The sequence below is a fragment of the Schistocerca cancellata genome, chromosome 9, assembly GCF_023864275.1.
Source record: "Schistocerca cancellata isolate TAMUIC-IGC-003103 chromosome 9, iqSchCanc2.1, whole genome shotgun sequence".
NCBI lineage: Eukaryota > Metazoa > Arthropoda > Insecta > Orthoptera > Acrididae > Schistocerca > Schistocerca cancellata.
In genome coordinates, this window is record NC_064634.1 from 194,913,879 (window position 1) to 194,938,661 (window position 24,783).

The 24,783-nt window shown below is 43.0% G+C and overlaps 1 protein-coding gene across 1 annotated transcript in view; it reads right to left on the bottom strand.

Annotated features, from left to right (window-relative positions):
- Positions 1 to 15,682, bottom strand: part of LOC126101279 (proteoglycan 4-like) — a 47,225-nt gene extending 31,543 nt beyond the window's left edge. The window contains exon 1 of the mRNA XM_049911961.1: positions 15,606 to 15,682. Within this exon, the coding sequence (XP_049767918.1) occupies positions 15,606 to 15,682 (77 nt within the window). The remainder of the gene's footprint in view (positions 1 to 15,605) is intronic.
- Positions 15,683 to 24,783: the final 9,101 nt, after the last annotated feature.

Sequence of the window (24,783 nt, forward strand, 5' to 3'; positions counted from 1 at the left end):
TCAGATTGATTATGGACACTGGCATTATTGGTCGTCGGTAGTATAACCTTTTGACAGTCGAGCTGAGCTACAGCCGGGAGGAGATTCTATGTAGTCTATGATCTGAGAGAATGTACAGACAGCCTGTTCAGTAAGCAGATATGCCAGATGCGAGAAACTCTTCTACCGATGAGCATCAGTAGATGCGGTGAGACTTTGATGTGTACTGACTCGATACTGACACTTTCTATGCTGTAGGGTTTTACGCTGCAAGTAGTGAAACCAGTATTATTTCGTTTGTTAGCCAGAACGAACTGCAACTTGTGAGTTAACAAGCATTTCGCTCTCATTCAAGTATATGGCCGAAAGAGTCAACCTTCAAGAATTGTGAAACGAACCCTTTCGTCCAGGACCGGCTGCCACAAAGGGTGCAGATTCATCACGAGATGGGGAAACTCACAGACATCTATTGTCTATTGAGGCCTAAGCGCTGTAGTGTGCGAGTGAGACGAACGAGAACCTACATCATAGAGAAACCCAGTAGAAGGCTTTTGTGGCCGAGGAGACGTAGCAGTGTTAAATATGGCGGACCTAAGATCGGCTATAAAGGGAAACATCTATGAAAACTATATAATTCTATAATAATGCAGGGAGTCAAGCCACAGTAATTTTTATCTGCCATCCTCCATAAATTTTCATGGTGATCCCAATAAAACTTGAATATCTGTAATGGTTTAGAATTTACTGTCAAAGTGAAAATAACAAGTTTTGTAACAAAGACCTGAATACTAAAACCTGAAAGCTTTAGTCGATCTTAACGATCGACATTTCAGATAGAAGCGCATCATTAAAATGACAAACGTTGTAAATATCAACTCTGTAACTTTATTTATTTAAAAGATACTGATAATTGAAATTTACTATATTTGCAGTTAAGCATCAGATCATAATTTCCTCCACACAAAACACATTGAACAATGACAGCATGACACCTTATTGAATCATTATGTAATAGAAAATTTGTTGTAAAGTTTAGTGCATCATAGTTACTTTTGTTCGTTATTTATTTATTTATCGGGAAGCACATTGGTGCAAGGCTACTGGCTGTGGCATTCAAAGCTAGGAAGGAAATTTTATTGGTTTTATGTAAAATAATTATTGTTAGATTATTTAGCATATGAAAGTGGTCAAACTTAGATTATTTAAATATGTTAAAATGTAATGTAGAATAAGCTGTTGCCAATCAGAAGGACGGCTTCAGGAAAGAGAACAGCCCTAGTCAGTTGAGCGATGATATTTGGAGCGCGGGGAACGCGGCCGGGGATGGGCAGAGGGACAGTGCTGGTGGAGACGCAAAAGTGGACGATCGGTCTTTAGGAAGTGAAACGACATAGAAAATTTTGCGTTATGTGGTATCGCGGGACTTAAGTCTCTGAGTGGTGAGCAGTTGTGTGCCTGGTGTGAACTTTTACTTTTCGCATTGGTAACTTGTATTTCGTGATAAGCTTGTGAATGATCAAACTATGTCAAATGTATATGCGCTCGAGTGTAACAGTAACTCTAAATACGACCACTTTCGCTATTAGTTTGCTTTCTAAATAAACATTTGAGAGGTTCCATGCCCTCTTTTGCATGTCGCCTCTCATTCTCATCAATTTTATTAATGTTTTATGTCATTGCACGGTAGTAACAAACCGAATAAGGTTATTGTAATGAGAGTATTTGTACTGAGAGCTCAAAAAATACTTTTCACTTGATTTCTATGCATGTTGGGTTACTTCCCTGGGTGGCCTGTGCGAGGCAAGCTTCGGAGGACGCGGAACTCTGCATTTCCCGTTGGGGGCTGCACTTCCCTGAATTCTGAGGGGTTCGTACAATAGGCTTAAGTGCCTGGCGGAACGACTGACGTCGGTCGAGTTTCGCCTATTGTATGCAGGGCGAAACGACCTGCGAGACGTCTGAGAGTAGCTGCAGTTTATGTGTTTACCGTTCCGGCGCGTCTAGAACGAAGACTCCTGGCACCGACTGGCTGCATTGTCCTCTTGATTCTGAGAATACTTGTGGACCGTGCCCTGCTGGGTGCGACTGTCTGGCGCCAGATGGCCGGTGGTCTAGGCATGTTGTTTTCGTGGCCGGTCAAACGGCAGTTCAGTGCCCTCAGCTGAATAGCAGAGGCATGATTGGTCAACTTAAAAAAAAAAATTGTTCAAATGGCTCTGAGCACTTTGGGACTTAAAACCTGAGGTCATCAGTCCCCTAGACTTAGAACTACTTAAACCTAACTAACCTAAGGACATCACACACATCCATGCCCGAGGCAGGATTCGAACCTGCGACCGTAGCAGTATGCGGTTCCGGACTGAAGCGCCTAGAACCGCTCGGCCACCACGGCCGGCGGTCAACTTAAACTGAGGCTAGTTGACGTCATAAACCCCTGCTCAAAATTGGAGGGAATGGTCGCTATTGGCGTGAATGATGTTCTGAGACAATGTGGGAGAATTTTGGAATCAGAACTGAATGCTGATTCGCGGATTTCGAGGAGAGTGGGGAGTCGAGCAATGTTGTGTATGTGTGTATGGTTTGAAGTTTTCGGGCGCTAAACAGCGTGGTCACCAGCGCCCAAACGCATAGAAACAGTAACACATGCGGTGAAGGGACGAAGACGGACAGCGAACAAGGAGAACGGCTAAAAGACACAGACCTGACGCAGTTCCAAATCCTCACATACAGAGGCAAAACAAGAGGAGAGGAAACGCACTAAAAAGGAAAGGAAACACAAGGAAAAGAGAACACAAATCGAAGTGAAACAAGTAGGTAGTCGTGACTGGCGGACCTCTTACCTAAAACCTGGGTGAGCCAGTCACCCAGCAGCACATTAAAATCCTCTCCCTAAAATCCGAGGCAACAAACTGGACGGGACACAAAACCGTAAGACCTTAACCACAGTCGTTGCGTCGTCTTGCAAAATAGAGGGCAAATAGGGCAAATCCGGTGGCAAGGAAACTACCGCTCTCTGGTCAGAGAATAAAAGACAGTCTAGTAAAATGTGGCGGACAGTAATCTGGACGCCATAAGCACTGCAGATTGGGGGGTCCTCCCGCCGGAGTAAAAAACCATGCGTTAAGGGACTGTGCCCGACGCGGAGGCGAGTGAGGAGAACCTCATCCCGTCTGCACAACTGGTAGGACGTACGCCATGGCCGCGTGGTGGCCTTGACCAGACGTAGCTTATTTTCACCGACTGCCAGCCACTCCTCTTCCCATTGACGCATAAGACGAAAACGCAAAAGGGAGGTAACAGCATGGAGGGGGACGGCACGTTCAACAACGTGAGGAAGGGAACATGGATCTTTGGCAGCCACATCCGCCAGTTCGTTTCCCCTAATACCCACGTGCCCCGGCACCCAGCAGAAAGAAACCTCCTTCCCCTGGCTTCGCTCTTGCATTGCACGGGCAAGGGGATTCGGTATATGATCTTCATCAGAGTCAGACGGTCTTGCGACTTGGTCGCCCTCTTTCGGAAGAACTTAGAATTCTCAGACAGCCTTCGAGGCCAGGGGTTGACACAGAGTCGCTGCACGGCAGCTACCGACGACGTGCTGCAGATTTCAGTACTGGTATGGTATGGTATTTTGAGGCTCTGGCATTGTAGGACCTTATCAATTTTATACTGCATCCCTCAGCAGCACACATGCTCGCTTTGCTACTAGTCCACCTTGCTTGTTTCTCCATGTGATCCCATTTGAGCTCTCACTACTAATTGCAATACTGCTATACAGTCGGGAGATTGATATTTGATTCATTAGGGCCTCCAGTCATTATCGTCAGTCTGTTACATCACAGAGAATAGGAGCCCCTTGTTCTCGAGCCAACTATTGTTCTCATAATAGTTCAGTGTACCCAATCCTTTAACCTACTGTTTCTGTCGACAATCATGTGCATTTATGTTCTGATGTATAATAAATCTCATTGTAATATTTAATCCGCATATCATTAAAATTAATATAAAAATCCAGTAAATGAAGCAGACAAAAAGGAATACAAACGTCTCAAAAATGAGATTGACAGGAAGTGCAAAATGGCTAAGCAGGCATGGCTAGAGGACAAATGTAAGGATGTAGAGGCTTATCTCACTAGGGGTAAGATAGATACTGCCTACAGGAAAATTAAAGAGACCTTTGGAGAAAAGAGAACCACTTGTATGAATATCGAGAGCTCAGATGGAAACCCAGTTCTAAGCAAAGAAGGGAAAGCAGAAAGGTGGAAGGAGTATATAGAGGGTCTATACAAGGGCGATGTAATTGAGGGCAATGTTATAGAAATGGAAGAGGATGTAGATGAAGATGAAATGGGAGATATCATACTGCGTGAAGGGTTTGATAGAGCAGAAAGACCTAAGTCGAAACAAGGCCCCGGGAGTAGAAAACATTCCATTAGAACTACTGACAGCCTTGGGAGAGCCAGTCCTGACAAAACTCTACCATCTCGTGAGCAACATGTATGAAACAGGCGAAATTCCCTCAGACTTCAAGAAGAATATGATAATTCCAATCCCAAAGAAAGCAGGTGTTGACAGATGTGAAAATTACCGAACAATCTGTTTAATAAGCCACATCTGCAAAATACTAACACGAATTCTTTACAGACGAATGGAAAAACTGGTAGAAGCCGACCTCCGGGAAGATCGGTTTGGATTCCGTAGAAATATGGGAACACGTGAGGCAATACTGACCCTACGACTTATTTTAGAAGCTAGATTAAGAAAAGGCAAACCTACGTTTCTAGCATTTGTAGCCTTAGAGAAAGCTTTTGACAATGTTGACTGGCATACTATGTTTCAAGTTCTGAAGGCGGCAGGTGTAAAATACAGGGAGCGAAAGGCTATTTACAATTTGTACAGAAACCAGATGGCGGTTATAAGAGTCGAGGGACATGAAAGGGAAGCAGTGGTTGGGAAGGGAGTGAGACAGGGTTGTAGCCTCTCCCCGATGTTGTTCAATCTGTATATTGAGCAAGCAGTAAAAGAAACAAAAGAAAAATTCGGAGTAGGTATTAAAGTCCATGGAGAAGAAATAAATACTTTGAGGTTCGCCGATGACATTATAATTCTGTCGGAGACAGCAAAGGACTTGGAAGAGAAGCTGAACGGAATAGACAGTGTCTTGAAAGGAGGGTATAAGATGAACATCAACAAAAGCAAAACGAGGATAATGGAATGTAGTCGAATTAAGTTGGGTGATGCTAAGGGAATTAGATTAGAAAATGAAACACTTAAAGTAGTAAAGGAGTTTTCCTATTTAGGGAGCAAAACAACTGATGATGGTCGAAGTAGAGGGGATATAAAATGTAGACTGGCAATGGCAAGGAAAGGGTTTCTGAAGAAAAATTTGTTAACATCGAATATAGATTTAAGTGTCAGGAAGTCGTTTCTGAAAGTATTTGTATGGAGTGTAGCCATGTACGGAAGTGAAACATGGACGAGAAATAGTTTGGACAAGAAGAGAATAGAAGCTTTCGAAATGTGGTGCTACAGAAGAATGCTGAAGAGTAGATGGGTAGATCACATAACTAATGAGGAGGTATTGAATAGGATTGGGGAGAAGAGGAGTTTGTGGCACAACTTGACTAGAAGAAGGGATCGCTTGGTAGGACATGTTCTGAGGCATCAAGGGATCACCAATTTAGTATTGGAGGGCAGAGTGGAAGGTAAAAATCGTAGAGGGAGACCAAGAGATGAATACACTAAGCAGATTCAGAAGGATTTAGGTTGCAGTACGTACTAGGAGATGAAGAAGCTTGCACAGGATAGAGTAGCATGAAGAGCTGCATCAAACCAGTCTCAGGACTGAAGACCACAACAACAACAACAACACCATTTCGTTAGATGTACGCAAAATCCCATTTCCTGTTGATTATTATGGTAAAGTTTTCTTTTTTTCTAAGTACATTAAGATTCTTATTAAATTATTGTGAGTGTGCGTTCCTTATTTTACCAACTAGCAGGATCCATCATCATTTTCTTCCATTACCATTGTGTGCATAATTAATTAGATGCTAGATAAGGAGGGGGTCAAGTGCATGGCTCGTTCTCATGCAAAATTCGTCTGAATTAAAGAGGTACAAACTCTTCTCCACCCGGCACATCGCACATAATTCTAACCAAATCGCAACTGTGTAGCCTACATCATTTATGGGTCGTTAATTTAGTTCCCAATATTATTATTACTGTTATTACCTTAAATTAACTTTGTATTTCCCAAACTTGCCATCTGCCAGACAATTTAACCAAAGGGTCACATGTGTCTAATTTAGGGCGTGTAATACGACAAATGCGTTTCAAGCCCTAGGCGAGTTTGAGCCAAGACATGTCGACGAAGAGGAACCACTTGTGAGCCCAAACATCTATGGGATGTTAGCTCGCAAACTCAAGTGATTTATCTCGTAAGATTAGAGTGGATATAATTTCTGGTGGCCTCCGAATTCAGAATGATTTCCTATTTAACAAATGCTGTGTATTATACATAGATACATGTATATATACATACATACGAGGTGCGACAATAAAATAATGAGACTGATGTGGAAAAAAAAGGTTGCTTACCGCTTTAGTAAAGTTTAGTGTTGTCTCCTTCAAAGTAGCTCCCTTCTGATTGCACACAATTTTTCCAGCGCTTCTGCCATTGATGGCAACATTTCTGGAATTTATCCTGTGTAATATCCTCCAAGACCCTCGTCACAGCTTTTTGGACATCTTGTGTTGTTTGAAAATGGTGTCCCTTGACCGCCGTTTTGACTCTTGGAAAATCGAAAAAATCGCACGGGGCGATATTTGGTGAATAAGGTGGCTGTGGTAGTACTGAAATTTGTTTTGAGGTTAAAAATTGCTGTACTCAGAACAATATGGGATGTGCACATTATCGTGATGCAGGGTCAAATTATCAGCAATGTTGGCACTGACACGAGTAACTCTTTTACGAAGTCTTTCTAAAATTTCTTTGTAGTAATGTCGGTTAACTGTTTGTGCAGGAGGCACCCACTCTGTATGAACAATTCCCTTGGAATCAAAGAAGCACACAAGCATGCATTCCACTTTTGACTTTGACATGTGAGACTTTTTTTGGGTCTGGGTGATCCCTTTGAGCACCATTGCGAACTTTGGCATTTTGTCTCTGGATCGTACTGAAAAAGCCAACTTTCATCACCAGTGATTACACGGCTCAACAATTCTGGATTGATTTCCGCTTGCTCTAACAGATCGGCTGCCACATTTTTTCGTGTTTCTCACTGTTGTGGTGTGAGATTTTTGGGGGCCATTTATGCACCAATCTTCATCATACCAAGATCTTCAGTTATTAGACGAACCGTTTCTCGATTGATGTTCAGTTCTTCTGCAATCATTTTCATGGGTAATCTTCGGTCAGATCATACGAGTTCACGCACCCTGGCCAAGTTGACATCCGTCCGTGAGGTTGATGGTCGTCCACTGCAGTCTTCATCTTCAACATTCGTTCTGCCTCCACCAAACATTTTATGCCAACGAAAAACTTGAGCTGTCCTCTCCAAAAGCCTTCTGAAGTTGTCGTCGTGTTTTCACCCAACTGAACGCAAAAAGAAATGGCATACCGTTAAAGGAATATTATGCGATCCCATTTCTCTGACGAGAGACACAAACACATGTTAACATATTACAGCACAACTCACAACTGAGCAGTTGCATCGATATGCCGCTTGGACTAGAAGCGTCTTATAGACCAAGGTCAAAGATATTGTGCTTACGCAAGCCTGCAGGGTTGCCACATCTTGCAAAGAAAATCTGTCTCATTACTTTACTGTCGCACCTCGTACATACATACGTAATTGACACCCACTAAAAAGTTTAAACACTTTTGCTTCTCCCTTCATACTATGAACTAATACACCTATCGTTATAAGAAAGAACCACTCTCTCCCACATTTGCCTGATACACGTCAACTAGGTACGAACTACCAGACTTAAAAGTCCGTGATGTCAATAGTGGGGCATATCAACGTGCGCCCCAGACGGAGGACCAAGTCAAGTAAAACTTTCTGCGAATTCAGATGAGTACATGCATAATGCCCCCGGGATATGGACAAGTATGTTTCAAAACCTGGATCAAAGTTTTGATGGATTAGCTGCTTCGCCAATACAAACTGGCCATCCACGTGTGCCAGGAGACACTACAATCGAGTCCCAGATGTTTAACTCGCCTCCTCGACGATAGCGAGGGAGACACTGTTCCCTGCGACTGTTCTCTCACAGGGAGAGCCTTTCCGTGTCTTTCAGGACAGCCCTTCGTGACAGCGGACAGCCGGACGTTGATGGATGGACGCCTCGACCGGTCTACCTACCTACCTAGCTGCTGGCTGGCTGGCTGTGTTTGTGAATTCGCTGGGCAGAGAAGAGCAAAGGCCCGCAGCGTCGACCCACTGTTTCTGTAGAGACAGATTTGCAATGCAGATTACGCTGAATATCTCTGCGCGGAATGTCAACACGCCCTGATTTCTGTTCCACACACACACACACACACACACACACACACACACAAAACATGCACCGCGACACAGCTTCATCAGCGCATTTAAGTGTGTGTATAAAAACTGTAGCAATATTTCACTTGTTTCTCATACATCTTACAGACACACAATGCTACAGATAGTCGTACAGTATTAAATATTTTTCCTTCAGTACTATTAGGTTGCGATCTACTTTAACGAGTCATTTCTCTGTGTTAAATGACACTCTTTATTTCTCCACGTTTACTAGTGTCCATATCCTAAATAAATTCTATTACTCATTACAATCAATCGTCTTCCTCGAAATTAAACTTATAATAGTTGTTAAAAACGTGAATACACATTATTAATTTCCCACAATAATTATTTAAAAGTTCGTCATGAACTGTCTTTCAGCTTCTTAGGCCATAGTCAGGTAACTTAATACTAGACAGGCAGTCCACACAACTTCAGCGAGAGTTCATAGCTGTACAAAGATCACTGTACAAAGTTACGTGTCATTTTATGACTATACGGATACAAAATACATATGTAATGAAATATCTGGAGAGACTTTGAACAGATAAGTCTTATATTACAGAATATTCAAATATTAAAAAGCCGTGCGGGGTAGCCTCGCGATCTGGGGCGCTTTGTCACGGTCCACGCGGCACCCCCGTCGGAGGTTCGAGTCCTCCCACGGGCATGGGATATTGTGTGTGTGTGTGTGTGTGTGTGTGTGTGTGTGTGTGTGTGTGTGTGTGTGTGTGTGTGTTTGTCCTTGGTGTAAGTTAGTTTAAGTTAGATTAAGTAGTGCGTAAGCTTAGGGACCGATGACCTCAGCAGTTTGGACCCGTAAGACCTCATGAAAAATTTCCAAATATTAAAACTGTACGTATGTGTAAGCCAAATTTGTCGTACAAATGAGTAATGGCGCAGACTACTATGCTATATGGACAAAGTGGTAAATGTGAGGAACGGGCCGAGACAAAGGGGTGGGGGAACGAGAAGTCTATGGAATGTTGGTGTGGAGCAGTTACAACAAGCTTATTATCTGATGGTGAAAGAAATAATAAACTGATGCTGTTACTTTAGTAAAGGTGAGTAATGGACCCATATATGGTCATTAAGGACCAGGTCAGGACTCTTTGATTGGTGTTTATTAATGACCATAATTTAGAGTAATGTTAGTTGTCTGCCTTCAGTTCCTCTATGGAGAACATCACATTTTATATCAAATGAACGACATTCATTCAGAGTATTTTCAGCGAAGCTGGAATCTTTGTTGTTCAGTCTCCAACTCATTTCATGTTCAGTGATTCTAGTATTAGAGTCCTACCTGAATGACCTACTTGTAATTTGCCACACAGATTGCAGGAAATCCTATAAATTCCGCTCCGTTCTAAAGGCAGAATCTTATTTTTACTGTCGAACAGAAGGTAGGGAACAGTATTCATAGCATGGGAGCCCATTTGTTATCAGTGTGCTTTTGTTCTGTCTGAGGGGGTAAAGGAGTCCTGTTATCCTGTCTCTCTTCTTCTCCTGAGTATACTGTCAACTAGGGTACCCTAACTGACAGCATATTCAGGAGAAAGGAGAGACACATAGTTTTCAAATTTGAATGTATTGTAATATAAGATTTATTTATTCAAAGTCGCTTTGGATATTACACTATACGTGTGTTTTGTATCCATAGAGTCGGATATGACGTAGTTTTGGTAAACAATCTTTGTACAGCTATGAAGTGTCGCTGAAATTGTATGCATTATCTGTTTACTATTAAGTTATCTGAAAATGGCCTAGAAAGACGAGAGCAGGTTCATAACAGACTTAAATAAATATTATTGTGGAACATTAATACTGAGTATTCAAGTTTTTAATGTGTCTACGTTTCTCCAACACCCGACGAAATACACTCCTGGAAATGGAAAAAAGAACACATTGACACCGGTGTGTCAGACCCACCATACTTGCTCCGGACACTGCGAGAGGGCTGTACAAGCAATGATCACACGCACGGCACAGCGGACACACCAGGAACCGCGGTGTTGGCCGTCGAATGGCGCTAGCTGCGCAGCATTTGTGCACCGCCGCCGTCAGTGTCAGCCAGTTTGCCGTGGCATACGGAGCTCCATCGCAGTCTTTAACACTGGTAGCATGCCGCGACAGCGTGGACGTGAACCGTATGTGCAGTTGACGGACTTTGAGCGAGGGCGTATAGTGGGCATACGGGAGGCCGGGTGGACGTACCGCCGAATTGCTCAACACGTGGGGCGTGAGGTCTCCACAGTACATCGATGTTGTCGCCAGTGGTCGGTGGAAGGTGCACGTGCCCGTCGACCTGGGACCGGACCGCAGCGACGCACGGATGCACGCCAAGACCGTAGGATCCTACGCAGTGCCGTAGGGGACCGCACCGCCACTTCCCAGCAAATTAGGGACACTGTTGCTCCTGGGGTATCGGCGAGGACCATTCGCAACCGTCTCCATGAAGCTGGGCTACGGTCCCGCACACCGTTAGGCCGTCTTCCGCTCACGCCCCAACATTGTGCAGCCCGCCTCCAGTGGTGCCGCGACAGGCGTGAATGGAGGGACGAATGGAGACGTGTCGTCTTCAGCGATGAGAGTCGCTTCTGCCTTGGTGCCAATGATGGTCGTATGCGTGTTTGGCGCCGTGCAGGTGAGCGCCACAATCGGGACTGCATACGACCGAGGCACACAGGGCCAACACCCGGCATCATGGTGTGGGGAGCGATCTCCTACATTGGCCGTACACCACTGGTGATCGTCGAGGGGATACTGAATAGTTCACGGTACATCCAAACTGTCATCGAACCCATCGTTCTAGCATTCCTAGACCGGCAAGGGAACTTGCTGTTCCAACAGGACAATGCACGTCCGCATGTATCCCGTGCCACCCAACGTGCTCTAGAAGGTGTAAGTCAACTACCCTGGCCAGCAAGATCTCCGGATCTGTCCCCCATTGAGCATGTTTGGGACTGGATGAAGCGTCGTCTCACGCGGTCTGCACGTCCAGCACGAACGCTGGTCCAACTGAGGCGCCAGGTGGAAATGGCATGGCAAGCCGTTCCACAGGACTACATCCAGCATCTCTACGATCGTCTCCATGGGAGAATAGCACACCTGCATTGCTGCGGAAGGTGGATATACACTGTACTAGTGCCGACATTGTGCATGCTCTGTTGCCTGTGTCTATGTGCCTGTGGTTCTGTCAGTGTGATCATGTGATGTATCTGACCCCAGGAATGTGTCAATAAAGTTTCCCCTTCCTGGGACAATGAATTCACGGTGTTCTTATTTCAATTTCCAGGAGTGTATTTCACAAATAGTGTAATTGCTATCACACAACAAGTAGCCAGTCTAATAGCCCACAGGTGTGCTGCCCGTTCACTGTGTCGAACGGGCCCAATATTTCGACGATCACACACTTCGCTGTAGTCAGATGCGATGACAAACTTAGCTCCTGGGGCGCGTGACCCATTTATGTAAGTATTTATTTTCTGCTCTTGGATGTGAACTACTAAAGTTTATTCGCCCTGTGTTGCGCAACGTAATCGAGCGAAGACCATACAATTGCCCATGCGTCTACAATACACTAATGTGGCCTTGTCTGAAGCAGTGTCACCGCCTCGGACTCTAACCCTCAGCACCTGTAGTTTGCAGACTATACAGTAGTGGAAATGAGTATAAAGGCAGGGTTCCTACGACATTAATACACAATGTCTGAAGCATACATGTTGTTGTTGTTGTTGTTGTTGTAGTCTTCAGTCCTGCGACTGGTTTGATGCGGCTCTCCATGCTACTCTATCCTGTGCAAGCATCTTCATTTCCCAGTACCTACTGCAGCCTATATACTTCTGAATCTGCTTAGTGTATTCATCTCTTGGTCTCCCTCTACGAATTTTACCCTCCACGCTGCCCTCCAGTACCAAATTGGTGATTACTTGATGCCTCAGAACATGTCCTACCAACCAATCCCTTCTTCTAGTCAAGTTGTGCCACAAACTCCTCTTCTCCCCAATTCTATTCAATACCTCCTCATTAGTTATGTGATCTACCCATCTAATCTTCAGCATTCTTCTGTAGCACCACATTTCGAAAGCTTCTATTCCCTTCTTGTCTAAACTATTTATTGTCTATGTTTCACTTCCATACATGGCTACACTCCATACAAATACTTTCAGAAACGACTTCCTGACACTATACTCGATATTAACAAATTTCTCTTCTTCAGAAACGCTTTCCTTGACATTGCCAGTCTACATTTTATATCCTCTCTACTTCGACCATCATCAGTTATTTTGCTACCCAAATAGCAAAACTCCTTTGCTACTTTAAGTGTTTCATTTCCTAATCTAATTCCCTCAGCATCACCCGACTTAATTCGACTACATTCCATTATCCTCATTTTGCTTTTGTTGATGTTCATCTTATACCCTCCTTTCAAGACGCTGTCCATTCCGTTCAACTGCTCTTCCAAGTCCTTTGCTGTCTCTGACAGAATTACCATGTCATCGGCGAACCTCAAAGTTTTTATCTCTTCTCCATGGATTTTAATACCTACTCCGAACTTTTCTTTCGTTTCCTTTACTGCTTGCTCAGTATACAGATTGAATTGCATCGGGGAGAGGCTATAACCCTGTCTCACTCCCTTCCCAACCACTGCTTCCCTATCATGTCCCTCGACTCTTATAACCGCCATCTGCTGTCTGTACAAATTGTAAATAGCCTTTTGCTCCCTGTATTTTACACCTGCCACCTTCAGAACTTTAAACAGAGTATTCCAGTCAACATTGTCAAAAGCTTTCTCTAAGTCTACAAATGCTAGAAACGTAGGTTTACCTTTCCTTAATCTTTCTTCTAAGATAAGTCGTAGGATCAGTATTGCCTCACGTGTTCCAACATTTCTACGGAATCCAAACTGATCTTCCCGGAGGTCGGCTTCTACCAGTTTTTCCTTCGTTTGTAAAGAATTCGTGTTAGTATATTGCAGCCGTGACTTATTAAACTGATAGTTTGGTAATTTTCACATCTGTCAACACCTGCTTTCTTTGGGATGGGAATTATTATATTCTTCTTGAAGTCTGAGGGAATTTCGCCTGTCTCATGCATCTTGCTCACCAGATGGTAGAGTTTTGTCAGGACTGGCTCTCCCAAGGCTGTCAGTAGTTCGATGGAATGTCCATTGAACATTGAGCTCTCTACCACCTGAATCGACGTCTAGTTATATACTGTACAACTGACATCAAATGCGATACCATTTGGCTACATTTGTCAGTGTACAGGATATATAGACTGCTAACAGCCATTCCAACCGACATTGTTAATTTTCTTAGAAATATCCATACCTTTCTGCTGATTTCGACTACTTAGGACTTAAGTGAAAACACGTATTCAATGCTGCTCCGTATCATAACGCATCTTTTACTCATACTGTGTCGCTTAAGTGGGGAACCACATTAGGAAGTTCAAAAAATTCGATTTTTTGTTATTGCACAAACCGTTAGCCTAACTATCCAGGAATACGCAGTCAAAAATTTCAAAGCGTAATTAGCCTTCGTTTAGATTTTATGCTTTAAGATCGTAAAGTTTTAAAAAGCGAATGTACAAGTCACGTCCAGAAGAGAGTATGGACTCGATTCCGAAACATTCTAAAAACTAAAAAGCTTGGTGGAAAAGGCAAACTCACAGAGACATTAGTGAAAAAGCTCAGCACTTATTATGGACTAGCGATTCGAAGACATATAGATTGTGTGCAAGACATGAAAAAGAAAATTATGGCGGCATACTATCATCTGATTTCCACGGATGGAAATCCTCGACACGGGTACTGCCCAGAGGGAGAAGACAGCTGGTGGGAGTGGCAGAAACGAACAGCCCTTGGAATGGAACGTGAACCGCACCCTACTCCATTGCACCCCAACGTACAGAAGGAAATTCTTCCAATATACGAAGATTTATCAAGGGATGAATTACTTTAGAGATGTTTAGGTGGTCATACGCAAAATGCAAATGAAAGTTTTAAATCCACTATTTGGCCATTAGCTCCTAAACACTTGCACTCCGGACTAAGAGTTGTTGAATTTGCATCGTATTTAGTAGTGGGCTTATTCAAGGAAGGAAATTCATCCCTTCTGATGGTCATGAACGAGGTAGGAATTGTAGTAGACTCGCGAAGCTTCAATTATGCCGAACAAATAGATAAGCAGCGAGTGTGCCGGCAGAATCGACGTAGTTCATTGAAACCGAAGGAAGGTGTGAAAGCTCGGGAACCACTGCTGCATGAGCAAACCGAAGCCTATGAGGAGGAAGCAGGTGCTGGAATCGCAGATTAATCGGTAAGCATTTTACATTATTGTTAACTTCCTTGAATTTCTAGTTTCCGTGAATTTATTTTTCAAATGCGTTTATCTCGAAGGGACTTTTTTCATATTTGCGTGCAGTCTAATTCAAAAAGTACAGAACCGATCATTATGAAAATTGATAGTATGATTATTTTATAAAATTACGAATTATATGAATCAACTTGTGAGATGTTATGATTTTAAGGGTATTTTTCTTTGCATAATTAGAAAAAAATAGTGAAAATCGAAGTAAATTGTTCCAAAGCCTGCAAAATTTTTCATTTTTAACTGCATTGAGGTTCATATTCTTAGAAAATAAGTTATTAATGTAAAATCAAAACCTTTTTGATTTCAAATGAAAATCGGAATGGTTACACTGCACGTAACTGGGGAACTATACTTATAACCTTCAGCGGACATCACAGCGTAACTTTATTTTTGGCTGAAATTATTCAAAAAATTCACAAAAAGTGTTGGAAATATGAATGAAATGTCAAATTTTATTAAATTCTAATTAATTTTTCCCACCCAAAAAATGCCAACAAATCAGTGTCAAACAGCCTCCAAATCTGGTTTGCCCCCTTAACAATTTCTCTGCCCGCCGACTGAGTGTTTGTGTTGTCCTCATTTCATCATCATCCTCATCATTCGTGGCAGTGGCTCGACTGGACTGTGAAAAAATTGGGTTGTGAACAAATTGGGACTTTATACGGGTGCTGAGGACCGCGCATTTGAGCGCCCCACAAACCAAACACCACCACCACCACCACCATAATCCCTTAACAATTCACGCGGCCAGATTACTTCTATCCCGTACTCGTCCATCACTATGGAGTGGACAGAAGCGGCACATTCCTGAAAACGCTACATTTTTCCACTCATCTTTCCAGTATAGGCGTCTTCATACCCTCTCTGGCCGGAGCGTATCTGGTTTCTGGTCGCGCAGGGTAGCCGGGAATTCTGGGAAGCATTGCCACGGTTCGCGCGGCTCCCCCCGTCGGCGGATGGAGTCCTCCCTCGGGCATGGGTGTGTGTGTGTGTGTGTGTGTGTGTGTGTGTGTGTGTGTGTGTGTGTGTGTGTGTGGTCCTTAGCGTAAGAAGGTTTAAGTTACATTAAGTAGTGTGTAAGCCTAGCGACCGATGACCTCAGCTGTTTGGCCCCATAGCAACTTACCACAATTTTTTTCTTGTTTCTGGACAGACAGTGCAGGGAAAGTGGAGTGCCTGCCATTACTCTAGGCAGAAGAAGACTGCGTTCAACCGTCAGTGCCGGCAGCTTCGCGTACCGTGTAGTGCTCCAACGTCAACACAGCACTATCAGCATCTCGTGGTCTTAGCTTCCTGACTTTCTGTCACGGGGTCCCGGGTTCGATTCACGCGCAGATCGGGAATTATCTCCGCTTGAGAATGCGTGTGTTTTTTATTCATCATTACCAATACGCAAGTCGCCGAAGTGGCGTCAAATAGAAAGACTTGCATCAATACTCAACAAAGGAAGTAGGAGTTCAAAAATGGTTCAAATGGCTCTGAGCACTATGGGACTCAACTGCTGTGGTCGTAAGTCCCCTAGAACTTAGAACTACTTAAACCTAACTAACCTACGGACGTCACACACACCCATGCCCGAGACAGGATTCGAACCTGCGACCGTAGCGGTCGCGCGGTTCTAGACTGAAGCGCCTAGAACCGCTCGGCCACATCGGCCAGCTCGCACGCACTGTTCGTGAGTGGAACGGTAGAGAATAGTTTGAAGGTGGTCTGATGAAATCTCGGCTAGGCGCTTAATTGTGAATTGCTAAGTAATCATATAGCTGTAGATGTAGGTCGCTGAACTCCGCAGAAGGGGACTCTTATTTCAACACGGCACTAGATTCAGCTGTGCTGTACGTTAAGCCACATGGCAAAGCTGCCGGCAGGCAATTCGTGCTTTATTCATATCGCGTGGCTCAATATACACTCCACACTATGTGGGAACATTTTCTATCCAGGGTTTCATACTCGTCTTACTACCAGAACAGGATACTCCGTACATGTCAAAGTGTTACAATACAACAAAAATTGTTCTTTCACGTTTGAAGTCTCTACGTGCTGATATTGGATCCTTTGACACTGATCACGCATATATGCAATGATTTTCTCGATCGCTGCTGAAACTATCTAGATGGTGCAACAACTCAATCAAATAGTACTTTCAATTCGGAACTGTGTGAGGAAGCAGAGGTGCAGTGTGGCTAATTTAAATCTCTTTCATTCTACATACTTTTACTCGATAACTCTGATTTCATAGGGGACGGCGGAAGTTAAATTCATTGTATTGGTAAGATACATATGTTTATTACCTATGATTAAGACTCCATTTTGCGTACGGAGGCCGGCCGAAGTGGCCGAGCGGTTCTAGGCGCTACAGCCTGGAACCGCGCGACTGCTACTGTCGCAGGTTCGAATCCTGACTCGGCATGGGTGTGTGTGTGATGTCCTTAGGTTAGTTAGGTTTAAGTAGTTCTAAATTCTAGGGGACTTATGACACGAAACAGTGTTTCCTTTATTCAGTTTGTTGTGGCAGCTGGTTGAGTGCTGGTCTATTAGGGCTTGTTGCCGGATTCTGTCTGCGTGAAAAAGGACGTAAAAACGGAGCAACGAGTTTGTGTGAAATTTGGTTTTAAAACCAAGAAATCAGCTTCTGAGACTTATGAACTATTAAAAACAGCTTTTGGAGATAACTGTATGAGGCAGTCAAATATTTTTGTCTCGTTCAACAGATTTAAAAATGGCCGCGAATCATTTGAAGATGAACCGTAGTCTGGCTGTCCTTCCATCTCACCTCAAAAACGAATGAGAATGTTGTGACAGTTCACGACTTAGTGCGCTCTGATCGTAGACTTACAATTAGGGAGATGGTTGATGACCTTAATTTAAGTTTCTATGCAGTTAAGTCAATTTTAACTGAAGATCTGAACATGCGTCGAGTGTCTGCAAAATTCATTCCAAAAGTGTTGTCAATTGACCAGAGACAATATCGACCTGAATTGTGCCAAGAACTGATTAATCGGACTAAAAATGACCCATATTTATTAAATAGGGTAATTACAGGTGGCGAATCGTGGGTATATGGATATAATCCTGAAACCAAAGAAATGGTTCAAATGGCTCTGAGCACTAGGCGACTTAACTTCTGAGGTCATCAGTCGCCTAGAACTTGGAACTAATTAAACGATTCTAAGGACATCACACACATCCATGCCCGAGACAGGATTCGAACCTGCGACCGTAGTGGTCGCTCGGTTCCAGACTGTAGCGCCTAGAACCGCACGGCCACTCCAACCGGCCTGAAACCAAAGTGCAGTCTTCGCAGTGGAAGACTCCAGGTTCACCACGGCCGAAAAAAACACGCAAAGTCGGTCGGAGGTGAAGACAATGTTGGTGATTTTTTTTTCGATTCTACCGATATTGTGCATCATAAATTTAGCCCTGGAGGACAGACAATTAACCTAAAATGCTACAAATGTGTCCTTGAGCGTTTGCACGGAAAGGTGTGGAAGAAAAGGCCTGCATTGTGGAAAGACAGGAGTTGGGTGCTACACTATGACAATGCTCAAGTTCATTGTGCCTTCTCCATCGTTGAATTTTTGACCGAATTCAAAATTCCTGTGCTTCCATAACCGCCATTTTCCCCTGATTTGGCCCCTGCGGACTTCTACCTGTTTCCTAAACTGAAATTTTCACTGAAAGGGAAGTGATTCGACTCGATTGAAGACACCCAGGTAAAAAAAATTTCCAGCAATGTTCCCAAAAGTGTAAACACCGTTGGAGTAGGTGTGTTCAGTCAGAAGGGGGACTATTTTGAAGACGATGCACCTCAGTAGCATGTAAGTACCACCACTGTACAATTACAAACACATTCTTAAAACTTTCCAATCACGCCTAGTATATAAAAGGCAACATCCCAACTGACTAGTTCATTAACTCATCAACGCCGTGCTCAAACTGCTGAGGATACCGACTTGAAATTTTGAGAGGGTGTTGTTCGTAGAAGAAGGGAGTTTTGAAAATTCCGCCCCTAAGAGGGTGAAATAGGGGATGAAATGTTTTATGAAGATGTTTTATTATTAAAGTATGTTTGAACCTAAATCTATAAAAATTTGAATTTGCCTTCTCGGTTGGAAACAAAAACATTCGTGTCTCACTGTTTTTGGAAATTCAGCCTCTATAGGGCTGAAATAGGGGATGAGTGTTTTTATGGAGATATTTCATTATACAAGCATTTTAGAAGCTTAATCTATGAAAATTAGTACTTTGTATCTGTCAGATACAAAAAAAAAATGTCGCACATCAAATTTAGATAGGGGCTGAAAAGTTTTATGAAAATACTTCATTGTGAAAGCATTTATGAAACTAAATCTTTGGAAACTGGTCTGTGGTTTCTCTGTTACATGTAGAAAAACACGTGTTTCACTGTTTTAGGAAATTGATCTCCTAAGTAGGTGAAAAAGTACCAGACTGATTCACTGACGCATCATCGTCCAGTCCAGACTGCTGAGAGTAGGAACTTGAAATTTGGAGGGGGTTTGTATCTTATACTGTCAGCATCGATTAAGAAGGGATTGTTCAAAATTTCACTCATAAGGGGGTGAAATAGGCACTGCAAGGCCTTTTGAAAATATGTCGCTATTAACATAATTTTGACGCTAGCACTACGAGAATTGGTGTTTGGTTTCTCAGTCAGAAATTAGAAACTATGTATTTCAGAATTTTTGTAAATTCAATAACTAAAAGGGTAAAGTAATGGGCGGTACGTTATCAGAAAAAAATATTTATTAAAGACCCACTATACCATTTTTAGAACTACGTCTATAAAAACTGCTATTTGAAATCTAGTTTTTAAATAAAAAAAATACGTGTTTTAATGTTTTTAGACATTCAGCCTCATAAGGAAGTGAAACATGGATGTAAAGTTTTATGAAATTATTTCATTATGAAAGTATTTTCAAAGCTAAAGCTATGAATATTTGATTTTGATTCTCTGCTGGAAATAAAAAAATTACATGTTAATTGGTTTTTGAATTTCAACCTCCAAAGGGGGATGAAATAGGGCAGAGAATTTTTAAGAAAATGTTTCGTTATATTAAAAAAATTGTAAAGCTTAATCTCCGTTGGATATACAGAAACATCTGTAAGGGGATGGAAGTTTCTGTGGAAATACTACCACAAGAACTCAAAAAGCATGATTAATAAAAACTTTGAACTCCAGCTGCTAGAATCGCTTTTTGTTCAGAATCACATTCGGAAAAAGACGTTGCTTCTATGGCTTCAGATAGCGTGAAAAGTTCAGAAGATATTGCAGTCCGAGAACAACACAAAAATTCAATTAAAGAAAAAAAATCTATTCAGACCATTGTGTCTACGTGAGCGAAGCAGTGAGCACTAAGCTGGTCATGTATATAGACTGTTTGCAGTATTAGAGCGACAATCCTCTACAAATTTTAATAGCTTGTTGTTGGTGCATTCTCCTACATATTCCCCGAGTTCGGATTATTTTGGGCCAATGTTTCTGATTACAGCAGTTTCCTCAAACGCTAGCCCTGTGGTCACAGGTCAATTATCTATAAACACACTATCAGTTGTTCGTTAATAAAACCCGCTGGCACGGTTTGAGCACGTTTCGAAAACATACGCCCGTATTATATGTTATGGCTCGCGTTTCCACACAGTCTACGCCGAGGCAGCGGGCTGCATCAGAGCTAATCGCCCGCAGGGGGTAACGGCCGTGGGCGGGTAACGGCGGCACGTCGTGGCATTACCCGCCTTCCAGCGCTATCCGCTCCCAATTACCCGCCTCGCTGGGCTAAACTGCCCCGCTGATTATTTACGCATAATGCCCGGCCGGCAAGCGGCGCGGAATAAGACCTGCCCAACTCGTTCCGGCCGCGCCAGCAACTTTTACATTAATCAGCGAGTGCTGTCCGCATAGCTACACACTGCGCAAGTACTAGAGCGTTGCGTAAAGTAACAAAAAGAGTCTTGACGAAAGGTACGAGGTTCTCGAAATTGTTTCCTTACTTATCTGTAACACCAGGACCGGTTTGAGGGTGTAGGGGACCCGTGGTACTGCTGGACTGCCAGACATCTACCAAGTAATGTGCTCATATAGTTTTACAAGTTTTATGTTCATTCCATATAATAAGCGAAAGTATTGTCTAAGTGAATTTTTATTTCACTAACTAGGTGAGAAACCGGGCGTGGCTCTGGGATTTATTTATTCCTATCTTCTATTCGTCTGTATCTTCCTCCCTTCCCTCTATCCTGTCCATCCCCTCCTTACTTCTGTCTGTCCATCTCCTCTTTGACCCCCTCCCTCTCCCAGTCCATTATCTCCTTCCTCCCCTCTCCACCCCCCTCTCTATCCTTCTCCTCTCTCTTCACCCACCTTTCATCTCTCTTCTCTCTATCCATACCTCCCTGTCTCTGTCCATCACCACCTTCTCCTGTTTCTGCCTATCTCTTCCTTTCCCCTTGCTGTCTGTCAATCTCATCGTCCTTCCTCGTCTCTACAAGGTATCACTCACCGCAATAGGATACGTCTTCATAGACTGTAACTAATATGTACACCAAATTTGACTGAAACCTTACCAGGGCTTTAGGATGAGCTTTTGCCCATGGCTTTGCTTACATACGCATATGTCATATATAATTTGCGCAAATTTAACACATGTTACACGTGTTTCTACACATCTTCCACCTATATCTCTAACAATTTCGTCCTGAAGTTTCGATTTCACGCAGCTCAAGGCTTATGACGTCTTATCTCTAGAACTTTGTGCTGTACGATGGTGTAATTATGCAGATGCATCTAGCGGTATACGTGCCTATTGTCTGCGAAATGAGCTCTGAGAAGAGTTAGCTGTAAAGAAGCAATTAATTAAAACTTCATGCATGATGCGGCAGTTTCTCACACAGTGTTTATGATTTGTCCGCCGCTCGTGGTCTCGCGGTAGCGTTCTCGCTTCCCGAGCACGGGGTCCCGGGTTCGATTCCCGGCGGCGTCAGGGATTTTCACCTGCCTCGAGATGACTGGGTGTTTGTGTTGTCCTCATCATTTCATCATCATCCAGGAAAGTGGCGAAATTGGACTGCGCAAAGGTTGGGAAATTGTACGGGCGCTGATAACCGCGCTGTTGAGCGCCCCACAAACCAATCATCATCATCATCATCACAGTGTTTATGACGTCATATCTCCTAAACTATGTGTCGTACATTCATATATTTTTGCAGGTAAATTTAGCGTCGTATGTGGATACTATATGCGAAATTTGTTGTAAATAGAGCTAGCAGCAAATAAGTAACAAATTTAAACGTCTTGCATGTTGCCATTGTTTTTCAAGCATTCAGTGTTTATTGCGCCATATCTCCTGGACTAAGTGTCGTATAACGATGTAATTTTTCTAGAATGTTTAGTGGTATGTGTGATTACCGTCCGAAAAATGTATCACGAATACGGTTACCAGTAAACAAGTAATAAATTGAAACGTCATGCTTCATGTTTTACTGCATGAACAGCGAAATGGTAGCCACAATTTTTTTCCTTTCATCATTTTATAGAGTTTGTCATCGAGAAATAGTTTCGAAAGTATCTGAAATCATATGTCAAATTTATTGCAAGTCTCTAAGTGCTCTCATTCTCACAAACTGGATGACTAAAGTAGGCATACGCATGTCGTAGGCTACACTGCTTTTTCACCTCTACCGCACCCTTTTGAAAGGTGAGTGGTTCTTCTCTCACAGTGGTTCTTTCCAGATAGTAAGTGATGTGTGTACCAACTTTGGTTCAGTTTGGTCCATACATACACACATACATACATTTTTATGATGTGTGTGTCCACCCCCGGTAGCTGAATGATCAGCGTGATGGGTTGTTAATCCTCTGGGCCCTGGTTTGGTTCCCGGCTGGGTCGGGGAATTTTCTCCGCCCAGGGAATGGGTGTTGTGCTTTCCTCACCATCATCCTATCATCCTCATTGACTGCTGGTCACCGAAGTCACGTCAAATCCAAAGTTCGGCACCCTAGCCATATGATTAAATAAAATGATTTGTGTGGATTTAAGCACTAACATACCTGTGCTCTTTGATTTTAGAACCATTATGTGATCAACATAATGAACATAGGAAATTCAGTTCCACTATATTTTGGTGAGCCAATGGCCTTGCCGCAGTGGTAACACCGGTTCCCCTCAGATCACCGAAGTTATGCCCTGTTGGGCTAGGCTAGCACTTGGACGTGTGACTATCTGGTCTGCCGAGCGCTGTTGGCAAGCGGGGTGCTCTCAGCCCTTGTGAGGTAAACTGAGGAGCTACTTGATTGAGAAGTAGCGGCTCCGGTATCGTAAACTGACGTACGGCCGGGAGAGCGGTGTGCTGACCACATGCCTCTCAATATCCGCATCCAGTGACGCCTGTGGGTTGAGGATTACACGACGGCCGATCGTACCGTTGGGCCTTCCAGGGCCCGTTCGAACGGAGATATTTTGGTGACTATTAACTGTAACAGTTCCCTTTGCGGCGACTGGACATGAGAAAGGGATGATTAACTCTTTAAGTTATTAAATGTTTTGTTGTTGCTGTCGTCGTCTTCAGTCCAGAGACTGGTTTGACGCAGCTCTCCATGCTGCTCTATCCCGTGCAAGCTTCTTCATCTTCCAGTACAGTAAATGTTTTATGCAGTATAATAATGAAATACATGTCACTATGTAATATTTCGTAGTAGTAACCAATAAAATTTCTCAATTTATGTTCTAAGCCCACTGTGGATTGTGGGGAGGTAAATTTCTCAAGTTACTACCTATTTCTAAGCCCACTGTGAGTTGTGGGGTAGTAAATACTCATACCAATGAATGAAGAAGCACAAAAGCTGTGCTGAAAATGTTTAAAAAACCTGTAGGAAATTAACAATATTAACTAATGTTAGTGAAGTAGTGTTTGTAACTGCAGAAATAGTAGCTTCATCATCTGCACGAGAATCTCTTCCTAATTCTAAATTGTCTGCGTGCTCTTCTGCAACCTCTTTCCAACAGATCACTACACATCTGCCATGGAACTATGACACCTCATGAAGTCACTGTAATAGTTCCAAATGAATATTGACAAATGTCCGTATGATGCCTCTAATTATAAGACAACAAAATATGTGTAAATACCATGCCCATTACGGTGAAGTATGTGCATAAAGTATTTCAGTCGCTTGGCGTATCCTACAAGAACAGTGTCAGAGGAAATAATATTTGTTATTTCAATGATTAACGTTTTCGAGATAACTTGTGAAACGCTATTCTTCATCAGAAGAAGCATTTCACAAAAAAATAGTCAGTAATGTTGGATACAACTAGGAACTGAATTCTCCACAATCTACTTGTTTCCATGCATGGTGCGAAAGAAAACTAATTTTAAATATGCTTATAAACGACTCCAGTTTTGATCAGGCATTGCCCAGGTATTATTTATAGATGTATCCGTGACTTGGTCACGTGGAATTTACTTTTGACTTGTAGAGATTCTCTGTATGCAACGTTTGAAGTAGTGTGATCAGGGACATGATCGAAGAGCTTGTTGGCTTCAGTAACACAAGAGACAGTCATGCAGAGTTGGCGGTGCGAACAGCCACAGGAGCAACACGAAGCGTCTGTCTGTCCTTGTGCTTTGTTTATGTTCATGGCACAATATAAAATCACTGGGAAGTGTACACGTTTAAAGCGAAATTATAAACTGTTAGGAAAAAACAGGTTTCCGGTATAAAAACTCGCTCACGTATGCCACTTCTCGTCAAAATTTCCGCTTCTGTGATGTTACGTTGGAGAGAAGTAACTTCAGTCCTCTGTGAGTGAATGGTTCTGAGTAGCGAGATAATGCAAGACACTTTCAATCAGAATTATATCGCT